Source organism: Neltuma alba, unplaced genomic scaffold, assembly GCF_004799145.2.
Source record: "Neltuma alba isolate B1F8T4 unplaced genomic scaffold, ASM479914v2 tig00008092_pilon, whole genome shotgun sequence".
Lineage (NCBI taxonomy): Eukaryota > Viridiplantae > Streptophyta > Magnoliopsida > Fabales > Fabaceae > Neltuma > Neltuma alba.
Genome location: NW_021634945.1, coordinates 1 through 12714, shown reverse-complemented (window position 1 = coordinate 12714; position 12714 = coordinate 1). Strand labels below are relative to the sequence as shown.

General features: G+C 35.8%; 2 protein-coding genes across 2 annotated transcripts; both read left to right on the top strand.

The window, feature by feature from the left end:
- Positions 1–369: 369 nt before the first annotated feature.
- Positions 370–5445, top strand: LOC114753720 (serine acetyltransferase 2). Its single transcript, XM_028942432.1, has 10 exons — positions 370–759; positions 1408–1605; positions 1702–1761; positions 2019–2114; positions 2206–2230; positions 2612–2706; positions 2948–3114; positions 3232–3305; positions 4560–4598; positions 5435–5445. The coding sequence occupies exons 1-10, from the start codon at positions 490–492 to the stop codon at positions 5443–5445; spliced, it is 1035 nt and encodes a 344-aa protein (XP_028798265.1). The 5' UTR covers positions 370–489.
- A 2122-nt stretch (positions 5446–7567) lies between these two features.
- On the top strand, positions 7568–12043 carry LOC114753719 (protein GRIP; the record flags this gene model as incomplete). Its single annotated transcript, XM_028942431.1, has 7 exons — positions 7568–7847; positions 8493–9003; positions 9626–9741; positions 10015–10184; positions 10618–10711; positions 11745–11831; positions 11963–12043. Coding segments are annotated over exons 2-7 (993 nt in total), but the record flags the coding sequence as incomplete, so codon positions are not given.
- Between the last annotated feature and the right edge of the window lie 671 nt (positions 12044–12714).

Below are 12714 nucleotides of genomic sequence, written 5' to 3'. Positions count from 1 at the left end.
TGGTTATAACTACTATTATTAGGAGGACTATTTTGGAAAAAAATACATAAATATGAGAGACAAAATGGGTTGGGGTTTTATATTTAGGATCAAAATAAAAGTCAAACAAGATCTTATATTAAGGACCGGAGGTAGTATAATCTTTTTAATAATAATAGTTCTAATTAATTACTTGATTAGTAAGAATATTTTAGAAAAGATAATACTTATTTATTATAAATATCTAATTTAATTTATTTTTTAACCTATTTAAATTAGTTAAGTAGTGATATTTTCTTTGTTCATGGACAGTCTTGCCTTTTTATCTCTCCCTGTTATTCTCTCTTTCTCTCAAACGGCTGCAAACGCAGCACCGCGCCACTTGCTCCGCCCCACACCACCACTTCTCTTCTTCCTTTCTCCTTCTTCCTCCTTCTCACCACCGACAATTCCCCCACCTCAACTTCTTCTACGTGACCGTTCCTTTCATCTTTCTCCCCGTCTGCTTGCATGGCTTGTATGAGCGACGACAGCTGGGTTTCTCTCCCCTCCATGTTAGCAGGGCCTCTGCCTCTCGGTGCCCGAGAGCTCCAAAACAAAACTGACGAACCCAACAACTTCCGCTTCTTGTCTTCGGCTTATCGGTTGGAGAGAGTCTTTCCCGTATATGCTATGGGGACTCCCAACCCGGATTCTGACTCTGTTCTGGCCTCTTCATTTGATGACTCAGGTGGGGCTGACCCGATTTGGGACGCCGTCAGACAAGAAGCTAAGCTGGAGGTGCGCTAAAACTGGGCATTTGTGCTTGCCTCTTCTTCTGCTTCACTCCTATTTGTTGGTTGCATTTTCCTATTCATCTGTTCCACTGAAAAGTAGCTTTGGAATCGGAGGATTTTCTTGGACGTTTCACTACGTAATTCCATTTGGTTTTAAGATTTTACCTTGCATCTCATCGGGGGAAAACAAAAAAAAAAAATGTTGCGTAACGTCTTAACGCTCGAAGGAATCACCCGCATAAGAGGGCGCGATTTTAGTGGCGTTCAATCTAGAACTCCTGGTACGACAAGTTGATAAGCATACGAATTACTTCTAGTCCTCTAAGCACTTGTAATGTACTTCTAATCTAGAGCAACTCACGCAGTACGAGTTGTTCGAAATATGTTAAACGTCTATTTTGTCACGTATATTGTCCTATATATATACTTGGGAGTAGGCACCATCTCGAGTATTTTTCTTTTTTTTGGGGAGGAAGACCGGTCGATTGTAATCCTTATACATTGTTTATTTGAAATATTGGAATGTTCATAAATTCCCTGTATGCATTTGTTTTGATCAAATATGTATAGGTGGATGCTTCGTTTGGCATGTTTGGTGAGCCTCGGAGTATCTTTGTCTTTATGCATGCTTATTAGCATATATATTGTGCAGGCAGAAAAGGAGCCAATTTTAAGTAGCTTTTTGTATGCCAGTGTTTTATCTCATGATTGCTTGGAGCAAGCCTTAGCCTTCGTTGTTGCCAATCGTCTCCAAAATCCTACTCTTTTGGCAACTCAGTTGACAGATATATTTTGTGATGTGATGATGCATGATAAAGGCATCCAAAGATCAATTCGCCTGGATGTGCAGGTATTTTTGTGTCACTTTTCTGAGGTTTGCCTACACATAAATGTGGACTTTATCTCAATCAAATTCGATTCACGTGTGGTTCCAATCCTTCTACAGGCATTTAAAGACCGGGATCCTGCTTGTTTATCATATTGCTCTGCACTTTTATATATGAAGGTAAATCTTTCTGCTTTTGATAGTTATCATCAGTATATAGATATGTATGGTTTTACTGTGTAATTATTGATTTCAAGTCAGAGTATATACATTTACAAGGTGCAACTAACAAAGCTGCAAATTTGTTTCATGAGACAAATATTGATTTTCTTTCTTTCTTCCTTTCTTTCTTTTTTTATTGTTTTTGGTAAAATGAAGAACCATTTCCTGCTTATTCTCGGGACTCACTCTTGACCTTTTATGTTATGCTCTAACAGGGCTACCATGCTCTGCAAGTTCATCGAGTAGCCCATGCATTGTGGGGCGAGGGACGCCAAGTCTTGGCCTCAGCTTTGCAAAGTCGTGCCAGTGAGGTGGTTTTCTATTTCACTGAAACTAGCACAACATGTATAAGGTTGTTTCATATTTCTGTCTCTGATCCAGGATGCCATATTTTGGCTGCAGGTTTTCGGAGTAGACATACATCCTGGTAGGCTGATTTCATTTTTGCGGGGACATACTTGATGACCTAAAACCATGTAACCTAATGAGATTCCTTCAATGTTTTGGGAGAATAATATATCTTGCTGGAATCTTTGCACTGAATTTTAACCGAATCTTGGGGAAAACAGAATCATGTTGTGATTGCAAAGTACCAGCCTTTTTTTGTAAACAAAAGAGAGATGTTATGAAATAGAGTTTTGTTCCCTTAGTGATATAAATGAATGGATTTCCTCCATTTTTTATTTAGTTAGACTGCTGATTACTCGAGTTATGTGTTGAAGGGTGCTTGCATCTCTTTATTCAAGATATTAAAACACTTTGTATATTGTTATTGTCGCTATTTACCTTTTTCTGGTTTTCTATATAGCTGCAAAAATTGGGGAGGGAATTCTATTAGATCATGGGACAGGCATGGTTATTGGTGAAACTGCAATCGTTGGAAACAGAGTTTCATTGATGCATGTGAGTGCTTCTTTAGTTTAAGAATAATTTCAGCTAGTTTTTATGCAGACGTCAATTATCTTTAGTAAATTAGCGTTGACCCAATCTCTTGAAATATGTCAAGATTTCTTGTGCTGATAGAAGAGGAAAAGATGAGTTTCTTAAGAGCTAGAAAAGTATTTGGAATTTGGTTTCATCGATAGAAATGGTTCTATAACACAAGATATTCATTATGCTCACTTTATGACATTCTATTTTATAGGGTGTTACTTTGGGAGGTTCAGGGAAGGAAATAGGTGATCGTCACCCCAAAATTGGTGATGGTGCACTAATTGGAGCTTGTGCAACTATACTTGGGAACATAAGAATTGGTAAAGGTGCAATGGTAGCTGCAGGCTCTCTTGTGTTAAAAGAGGTCCCTCCCCATAGGTATAAATTAATTCCTTTTAAAATGATGTTTGGTACTTGCAAGCTTGCGGCTATTGGCTTCTGTCTGAATTGTTTGGTAATAAGAAGTGTTTTCAATTTGATTCCCTTTTTTGGAAGCATGGTGGCAGGAATACCAGCAAATGCCATTGGATATCTACATGAGCATGACCCATCTTTAAGCATGAAACATGGTAAGTTACCTTTGAATGAATGAGTGGAATGGAAAATGAATATTGGGAGTAATATGGTTGTGGTTAACAATTCGTAAATCAAGAATTAAGCAATCAATTAAGGCTTAAATTAGGGATGTTCTTCATCATTATTCCTTCCTTGGTTGTAGAGTTTCCAGAGGGCCTAGTCATGGGATTATATATTAGTTTTCTTACTCCCTCTCTTCTCCTCATTTCTATCTATTTCCCTTTATTTCATTCCCTCTTCCATATTGTTTCTGCGTCAAGGGGTGTCAAAGCTTAACTCCAATCCATGCTACTGTTGTCTTAGGGTTCTCAGAGTTGTTGAGTCGCTGAAAACTGGCAAACATCGTTGTTTATGCTAGTTTCATCACCCGAGAACACCAGAGACTAGAAAGTAACCATACCATGAGCAGCACCATCCCTAGATCAGTCTAATAGTAGAATCCCCTAGATTGCCCATTTAGCATCCATGAACCATAATGATTGTGAATTATGCTTTTGTTATCATTTTTTCCATAATGGCACTGTTTCAAATTGGACCTTTTTTATTTTTCCCACACTTCAAACCTTTGAGGTCGATTTTTTTTTCAACGAGCAAATACTGGTGTCTAGTAGGAAGAGTGCCTTTGGAGTAACATGGGTCAGTGGCATGAGTAGCTTTTTGTCCATAAAAAATTTAGCCATCAATTAAGGCTTAAATTTGAGTACTCTCGGTTGCTAGTTTCTTTTACAGTGTATTTGGTTGGAGAGATTTAGAGGGGAGGGATTCCCTTATTTGGTTAAACAAGGTGAAGGGAAGCCCTTGTTTGGATTTAAAAAAAAAAAAAACTCTCGAAGGGGAGGGGAATGAAGAATGAAGTTTCCCTCCCCTCCAAAAGGCATAAAGCAATTGAATGAAATTTTCTCCCTCTCCTCTTTTATTATATTTTTCCCCTTTCTCGTGTTGGTTCTATATCAGCAAGCTTTTACTTTGAGAAATTCACCTCATCTCATCAGTGAGCTGCTTGGACCAAAAGGTCCAATAGATTTAAAAACTAAGTTCTAATTTTATCAGACATATGGTAAACTAGAATCCTCTCTAAACTATATAGAACACTTGTCGGTAGTAAATTTGAGTATCCTCCTCTGGTGCTCTAACAATGTTTTGTGTTCTCAAGGTAGCTTTTACGAGAGGAGTTGATGGATAATTAATTTTCTTTGTACGTGTGTTCTTTATATCTCTCACGTCATTTTGTTGTTGTAATTGTGCAGATGCCACAAAAGATTATTTCGAGCACATAGCTGCTAGGGGTGTGCATGAAGCCCAAATGCCCGCAGAGCCCGCCCGAGCCCGAAGAAAAATTGCCCAGCCCAGCCCGAAAAAGAATGGGCATCTTTGGGCTGGGCATTTCATGGGCAGGGCTGGGCATCGGGCAGGACATGCTGCCCTGCCCATTTGGCCCTGCCCAGATTATATATATTATAATTTATAAAATAATATTAATATATTACATTTTTTTACCTAAAAAAAAGTTATCTCCCTCGTCTTTGCAATTTAACTTATTATTATTCCATGTCTATTAGTTTTCTATTTTAGGGGATCTAATTCTTCTAAAGAAGCAGTAGTATCTTGTTTTTAACTTGTTCTTCATGAGCTTTATTGTGCATATCCTATTGTTTGTTGTTGTTGTAGTGTTGGCTATTTATAAGCCAATCTTCCCCTCTATGTCATTAACAACTTTCTTTGTTAGAGAATGGAGTTCATACATTACATATTTGTATAAATAAACAATTTTGAATATTTATGCAAGATAGAAAACAAGATTGGGGTAGGAGCATGGAAAGAAAATTGGGGTTTAATTATCTGAATTACATGTTTTCTATTTAATTTATATTTAGTTATTTTGTATTAATTTTTTATGAACAAGTCATATGATAGAAAGAAGTCTTTTAGTTGTATGGACTGCTAACTGCATTGTATCGCATAATAAGTATTTACATATTAAAAGTCGTTATATTAAATTATTATGAGATTATAAGATTTTTTATTTTTCTTTTTACAATTATTTTCACCCCATTTTTATATGGTCTATGTTATTCCTGTTAGCCTATTGCTTCAGTTTTAATATCTTTTTGCAATCCTTTAGGTAACATTTAATTTTTGCCACTTAAATGGATAATCAAGTTTCTATTACATCGCCATCCCTGGCTCCCAATGGAATATCTCAATGTGCTTCAACCCCTCTTCAATTTTTTTCAGATGTTTTATTCTTTTCTCAACTTTCTGGAGATTAATGCAAACCGTTTGAATTTCAAGACTTTAATTACAATCTTGAGAGTTGTTTTGTTCTAAATAGATTATGAATATTATTTATTTGGATATTTCCTAAGACTTGTTTTGAATTATTTTTGGATAATTTTAATGTGTAAAAATATAAAATTATGAAATGTAATTTTCAGGTATGGATGAAAGTTTTTTTACATGTGATATCGGTAGGTCATCACCATTTGGACAGCAAAGCCCGCCCTGCCCAGCCCGTCCATGCCCAGCCCAAAATGGTTAGGGCTTCTATGGGCAGGGCCGGGCAGCGGGCTGCAAAATGCAGCCCGTTCATGTTTCGGGCTGGGCATCGGGCAAGGGTTCTGCCCTGTCCAGCCCTGCCCATGTGCACCCCTAATAGCTGCTAACTCCAGAGATGGAAAGTCTACTGGTTAGCTATCTTCACCGCCTTCCCTTTTGGATTCAGAAAGTTTACTAGGACTCGGAAACTTGAATTCTTGGCTTATAACCCGATCCACTCATAATATTCTCGGTGATTCTTTTCCGTTGTCCAAATCATTATCTGCCCAGCCCTTGATGATTTGATTTGAATGGATCAAAAATTTTCAGGAGCTCAGGATTCAGGTAGAAATGACGTTAGTACCTGAGTGGTTTGGTAGCATAGATCTCATTTGCCGATTCAAGTGCCAGCTTATTGCCTTGGAAGGGAGGACATTAGTTTCAAATCATAACAAAGATTCCTAATGTCAATTGGCAATGTCACCTTTGGTCCTAAATACAAGACCTATTTTGTAGTGTAATTTTACACTATAAAATAGGTCTTATGTTTAGAACTAGAAGGAGTATAATGTAAATTATGTTTGTTAAGATGCCAAAGTCCTTGCACCAACAGAACTAATATCCGTAGTGGAGACTTATCCGCCTCTTTTCCTCTCCGATGATCCGAGGAAAGATATCAAGTTCACCAATCCAATAAAGCCGTTCAGTCATTTTGAAAGCAAGTCTTGTGTGGACATTTTCTGTTGAATTTGAATGTGATACCCCATAGATGGCATGTAATGACGGAGTTTTTAATCAAGTAATTTTTAGTGTAAATTATTAAAAGGAATGCTTCAAGAAAAGTAACTCTTTTTTTTTTTTTTTAACAAGTAACTAATTCAATTATTTTTAAAATTTTTATGAATTAGTTATTTAGTTTTTATATTTGAGAGAATATATATTATATTGGACTTGTCGATTTCTTTTCTTAGAATTTAGAGATGGATTGTTGCTTCTTATTTTATACTAGCTCTTATACTAAGGGTCGAAAGTATTATAAAGTTTAATTGAGTCATATTATTTAGAATTTTTGAATGATACAATGAGTTTGTTTTTAGAGAGAATCCCAAAAAAATATCTTTGAATTTTAAAATTATAAATCAGTCTTATTTATTACATTCTAATAATAATAGATAACATTTGAAAAACAAATAACAATATATTATTGTAGTCATTCTTGATTTGAGATTTTAAAATTTTAGAGGTTTTTTTTTTTGGATTTTTCCTTGTTTTTAATGAGAACATTATTTATGAAAAAATTTATAATTTTTTAAAAATAATTAAAATGCAAAAAATATTTCTAGTTATTCTGAAAATCTACTTTAGGTAACTCTTGAAAATGATCAAATATATGAAAAAGAATGTTTATAAAAATAACTAAATATTAATTTAAATAAAATCCGAAAACCAATGAATATAAATATTTTTTTTTATAATTGCAACTAAATATAAGATGATTTCTTTTATAAAATCCATACACAAAATTACTTTTTCATTAAATTAAACCTGGAATAAACAGTTTCCTGTAAAAAGTAACATATCCAACGGCTGGGATCGCCGCACTTCGGCGCACTTCATCATTCCTGTCCCTCGGACGATCCAAACGCGAAAATAACTACCGGAATGGCCGGATTATGTCCAAAGCACGATTAACAGATACAGAAGCGCGGGGATCACAGTCCAGAAGTCCAAATCCAGACGCATGCTCGGATGAAATGCGCAAACACTGATGCACTCTTGGAGACGGCAGCGTTTCTCTTTTTATTTCTCGCGCTTGAGCTGTGGTTTTAGTCTGTTAGATCCAGCCCTTCACCGGCGATCTCACCTGACCTCCCCCATTTCTCCACGATTCACTCTCCCTGTAACAGCATCTCCCGTTTGAATCGACTTGGTAGTGCATAATTGATTAACACTCGGTTTCGTAGCTCAGCTTCCCCACACCTTGGCTGCAGAATTACCAGGTACTGTGAGTTGTGATGTCTCTGTTCTTCAATGTGCCTCCTAATTGATATTCTTACTGGGCTATATTTGATTTACAATTTTATAACTTCAGCATGCATGCGAGAAGACAATATAATAGTGCGCTGATTATTAGTTTTTTCTTGAAACTGAGCGCTGTTTTCCGTAATATCAGAGACAATGGTTGATTATGTAGCTCATAATTTTTTTGTGATGAAAAACTCGAGTCGGTTTTAGGGGTTATTACTACATATGTCTGCGGAACAATTCAAAATTACAAATTATCAAAAACTGCAATACTGGGGATGATTTAATCTTCAGTTTTGGTGTTAAAGGTTGACGACGAAAAATGGTGTTCAAGGGATTTTTTAATCGAGACAAAATTGTATTTGCATATCAAAACTCGCTTTGTGCCGGATCAAGTAGTAGTAGAGTAAGAGTGCTAGTTGGCTTCTAATCAATAGCCACTGATAACTCAAAATCTGCAGTTATGAGGTAGCTTCATGACATGTTATTCATGAAGATAGTTGGTTGCATTAGTTTTCCTGGTTGCTATGCGGTTTCTTCCATATTCTTTAAATATTCAACAGGCGAATATGCTGGGATTATGAATTTGTAACGGTAGGTTCATGGTTGTCCAAGTGCAGGTTAGGTAGGAAAGCTGTGGAAACTAGGAGGCAGTGGCAACAAGTAAAGGTGATATTGGTGGAATTATGGAAAGTCGTGAAGGAGATCCTTCTAAACCTGAGGAGCAGTTCTCAGACAGGAATCAGCACAATTATGGAAGCTATGGAAATCTTGTTTTACAAAATGGCTTATCTGATGACAACCATTTTCAAGTTGATCCTGATGATCAGCTTCTACAATTGGCTTTTGAACTTAGATTTCAGAATGATATTTTAAAGTCTCAGTTTGAGGGCTTTAACAGTCTCAACAGTGTACATAGTGACTATAGTGTGGGGGAAAAAGTTAGTGGCCCAGAAGAAGTTAAATCTGATGTCATTGAAGAATTGCAGGGAAGGATACAAGCATTAAATAAAGAACTTACAGATGAAAAGCATACGAGAGGTGCAGCTGAAGAGGCTCTAAAGCATCTTCAATTGGCATACTCAGACACGGATGCAAAAGCTCAAGAGCTGTCTGAAAAGCTTGCTGAAGGTCTGATACTCGAGTAAAATTTGACTTTCATTAAATATAATTCTACTATTTGTATGGCTACATGTTTGGCAGTGTGTAAATGAACTGAGTTGTTTGTGAAATTTTGGATTTAGCTCATCAAAATTTTGTTTGTGCTTGGTTCATTTATTAAATAAATAAGCTCAATCAAAATATTAAGCATGCTTAGTTTAATGAGAAGAGTTAGAAAATTTAATCCTCAACACAATAAGTTTAAATCAGCTTGGTAAGTAATAGTGTAATTTTATAATTGTATTTGTTTACGATTTTATTAAGGATTATTGATAAACTTGCAAAATGATGCATCACTAGAACGTTGGAATACATTTTATTATATAAATGAACAAACTTGACTTTCCCTCCCTGAAGTTTCGTATTTTAGAATCAAATAGATATGGAAAAAGATGCTTTGTGGTTGCTGCTGTCATATAGGAAAAATGAAAATACCTCTCTGGAGTGATTTAGCTCTATTAGTTTTAACTAAAGAAGGCCTTGTGCATTTTCACAAAGTTACTGTTCATGACTTGTGAATAATATAGATTCCTACATCTTCTATAAATATATTGATGATTGTATAAATGCATCATACACCTTCGTTTTCTAGCTGAAAAGAAGCTGGATCAAGAAATAAAAGAGCGTGAAGAAAAGTATACTGAACTTGATACAAAGTTTAACAGGCTTCACAAACGAGCAAAGCAGCGGATTCAGGAGGTTCAGAAGGTGAATCCTTGCTATTTTTCTTTTCTGATTTCTGAATTTGTTATTTTGTGTTTTTCCTTACTATTTTTTTACTGAATTTTTATATCGAAAATGTAGTGCCTTCAAACAATGATCCCTTCCAATCATAATTCCCGTGCTATTCTCTTAAAATTCATCTTTAAATAAGCATATCTTTGCTAGCTCGGTGCATCAACAGAAGAATTTTCTTGAAAATTTCTTTCATATTAATGTAGAATCTGAGTCAAATTGTTGGTCGGGAAACATTGTACTTAGGAAAAAGATGATCTTGAGGTCCAATTGCGTGAGGTGAATGAAAAGGCTGAGCAAGCATCATCCCAGCAATCATCATTGCAGCAAGAGATAGAGCGCACAAGGCAGCAAGCAAATGAGGCATTGAAGGCCATGGATGGGGACAGACAGCAACTAAGAAGTGCAAATAACAAGTATGACCACTATGTTGCTCTTCATTTTGCTGATTGATGAGGATATGAACTTTTTAGATTCTCATTAATCTCTAGGTGTGCAGTGGTAGAAACTGCGTTCCCATGCACTTTACACTTGGGATGACTTTGTGCAGTATGACATTTTATCTTAGGCAATACCTTATTTTGCAGTTATTTGCATTGCAGGGATCAGATTACAACAACTTCCCGTCCTTTATCCCCTTTCTTGTTCCTGCATGTATTGATGCTTTCATGACCAGATTAACCTTTTGTTTTAATTCTGAAATGGGAGAATTTGTTCTCTCCATATTTTTCTCGTTATTTTATTTATTTTGACATCTCAAGGTGGGAGGTGTTGAGTGGAGGTTCCAGAAAGTAAAATTAGTAGTATATACCTTATAATATTATAAATGTAAAAATCTGTGTCATCCAGACTTCGTGATACCATTGAGGATTTGAGGCGTTCATTGCAACCAAAGGAGAGTGCCCTTGAAGCATTGCAACAGTCACTTGCAGAAAAGGAACAGGTATGAAAATCCTATTTATACTTAACTGGTTAAAACCTTTATTTGATTTAGGTCTCCATTTTTGTGCGAACCAAATTTCTACCCCCTTCTTTACGGTGTTCTGGTGGACTGAGGGTTAGTGTAATCAGCTAGGAAAGATTGATTGCATAGCTATGGATGTGTAGCATAAGCTAACTTTTCAACAAAACTATTTATACAGGATATCCATTCATATATAGTTCAAGGTCCACTGGTCCCGTGTAAAGCATATTCAATCTTACACTGCTGGATAATCATTAGTGAATGAGTATTACATGGAATCAACAGTTGAATTTCAAGCGTGCACAATGCACATATTTTTCTTCCATCTTTCTACTTTAACATCAAACGTACTACTCTATGTTAATGAACATTAATTATTTGATTAAATATAAAATGATGATATATTTTATGAAATTTGGGGTGGAAAGTCAACAAGAAAGTTGTTTACTTGTTTATACTTCCTTGATTTTGATGAGAATTACATTCTTAGTTATTGGTTGGAGTAGGTGTATGTATGCAGATTCTAGAAAACTGATGCGCTCACTTTTGTTTTATCTAGTTCAAGAGATATATGACTAATTCTGTGCTCGTCCTTTTCCCAATCCTGATTGTCTCATTTGAACCTGATGATGATATTACATCTTCTGACAAAGTTACAACTGCTTTAATGATCTTATTGCTTTGCTTTGATCTTTTTGGTTAGGAAATTTCACCAAAAAATATATTGGGAGCTTTCCCAACTTCTGTATTAATGGATTTTGAGTGACTTTGTTGCCTTTTCACCTATCCAAAGGTTCAAACAATTTGCACCACTTATTCAATTTTTTTTGCCAAATGTTGTGATATTGTAATTTCTTTTCTATATTATACTTTATCTGCACTGAATACAAAGGTTCAAACAATTTGCACAACTTATTGAATTGTTGTGATATCAGTTTGGAATTATATCGATTAATATGAATACAATTCTGTTCTCTGGATGTGTAAAAATAAAAAACAAATGAGAATTCAGATGATAGAAGATATGAGAGGTTTGCTTCAGGCAGCTGATGAAAAGAAGCAAGCTGCACTGGCTGAGCTTTCAGCTAAACATCAGAAGGTACATGTGCATTAGGTTTCTCAATTCTTGTTCCTATGTTCCTTCATGGTTGAACTTCTATGTCATATTGTGTGCTGTCATTTCACATTTTGTTTGTGCTTTTGCTTCAATTTGGTGTTGGTTTTCATCAGAGTATGGAGAGTTTGGAAGCTCAACTTAATGATGCTATATCTGATAGAAATAAAGCAGCTGAAACTATTTCCTCACTGCAGGTGGGTTTTTTGATTTTGAGGTTTGTAATCCTTTCGACACAGTTTAAGGGAAAAAAAACATACTACAGAGTGGAAAATTATGCTATGGTGCATGGTTTCTGATAACGCTGAAGATTTGCATACTTGTACTACTGAAGTTGCACTGCATTTTCTCTTTCCTCATACTTAGCTCCTTTAGGAAGATTCTATTCTTGTCTAGAGGCTCCAATGGCTAGGTATCCAGCCTATTTTTGGTGGTTTGGGCTTGGAGATTGATGGTTGATTAGAATTTGGCTTGGTTCAGGTTTAATTTCCAAATTTAGGCCTTGAATTAACTGATATAGAGAATCTGTTTTTCTTGCGCATTCCCCCATGATGCTGAGCAATTTTTCTTTTTAAATTTCTTCTTGAGGCATCTTTTTGTGTTGTTGTTGAATATGTGGAAATTCTAAGTTGCCTCCTCTGCATTTCGTGGTGCACCTCCTGCAAACGTTTAGGATTTTTAGTGTTGTTATTTTTCATCTGATCATAATGATACTTCTCTGTTGACCCAAGAATAAGCAGGTGTTGGTATAAAAATAAGGGATTCCAGCTCTGTCACCCCTTTTTTGCACGAACCAGGAACCATTTCATGATTAAGGTTCATCAAATTGTTGGGCTCAATGGTCATGTTACTAAGCTTTTCCAGAAAT

Excerpts from the sequence above, each read along its gene's own strand:
- LOC114753720 (XM_028942432.1), top strand. The coding sequence starts at position 490 with ATGGCTTGTATGAGCGACGACAGCTGGGTTTCTCTCCCCTCCATGTTA. Across the intron at positions 2,707-2,947 it reads ACAGAGTTTCATTGATGCAT|GGTGTTACTTTGGGAGGTTC; the intron begins GTGAGTGCTTCT and ends TCTATTTTATAG. Across the intron at positions 3,306-4,559 it reads ATCTTTAAGCATGAAACATG|ATGCCACAAAAGATTATTTC; the intron begins GTAAGTTACCTT and ends GTAATTGTGCAG.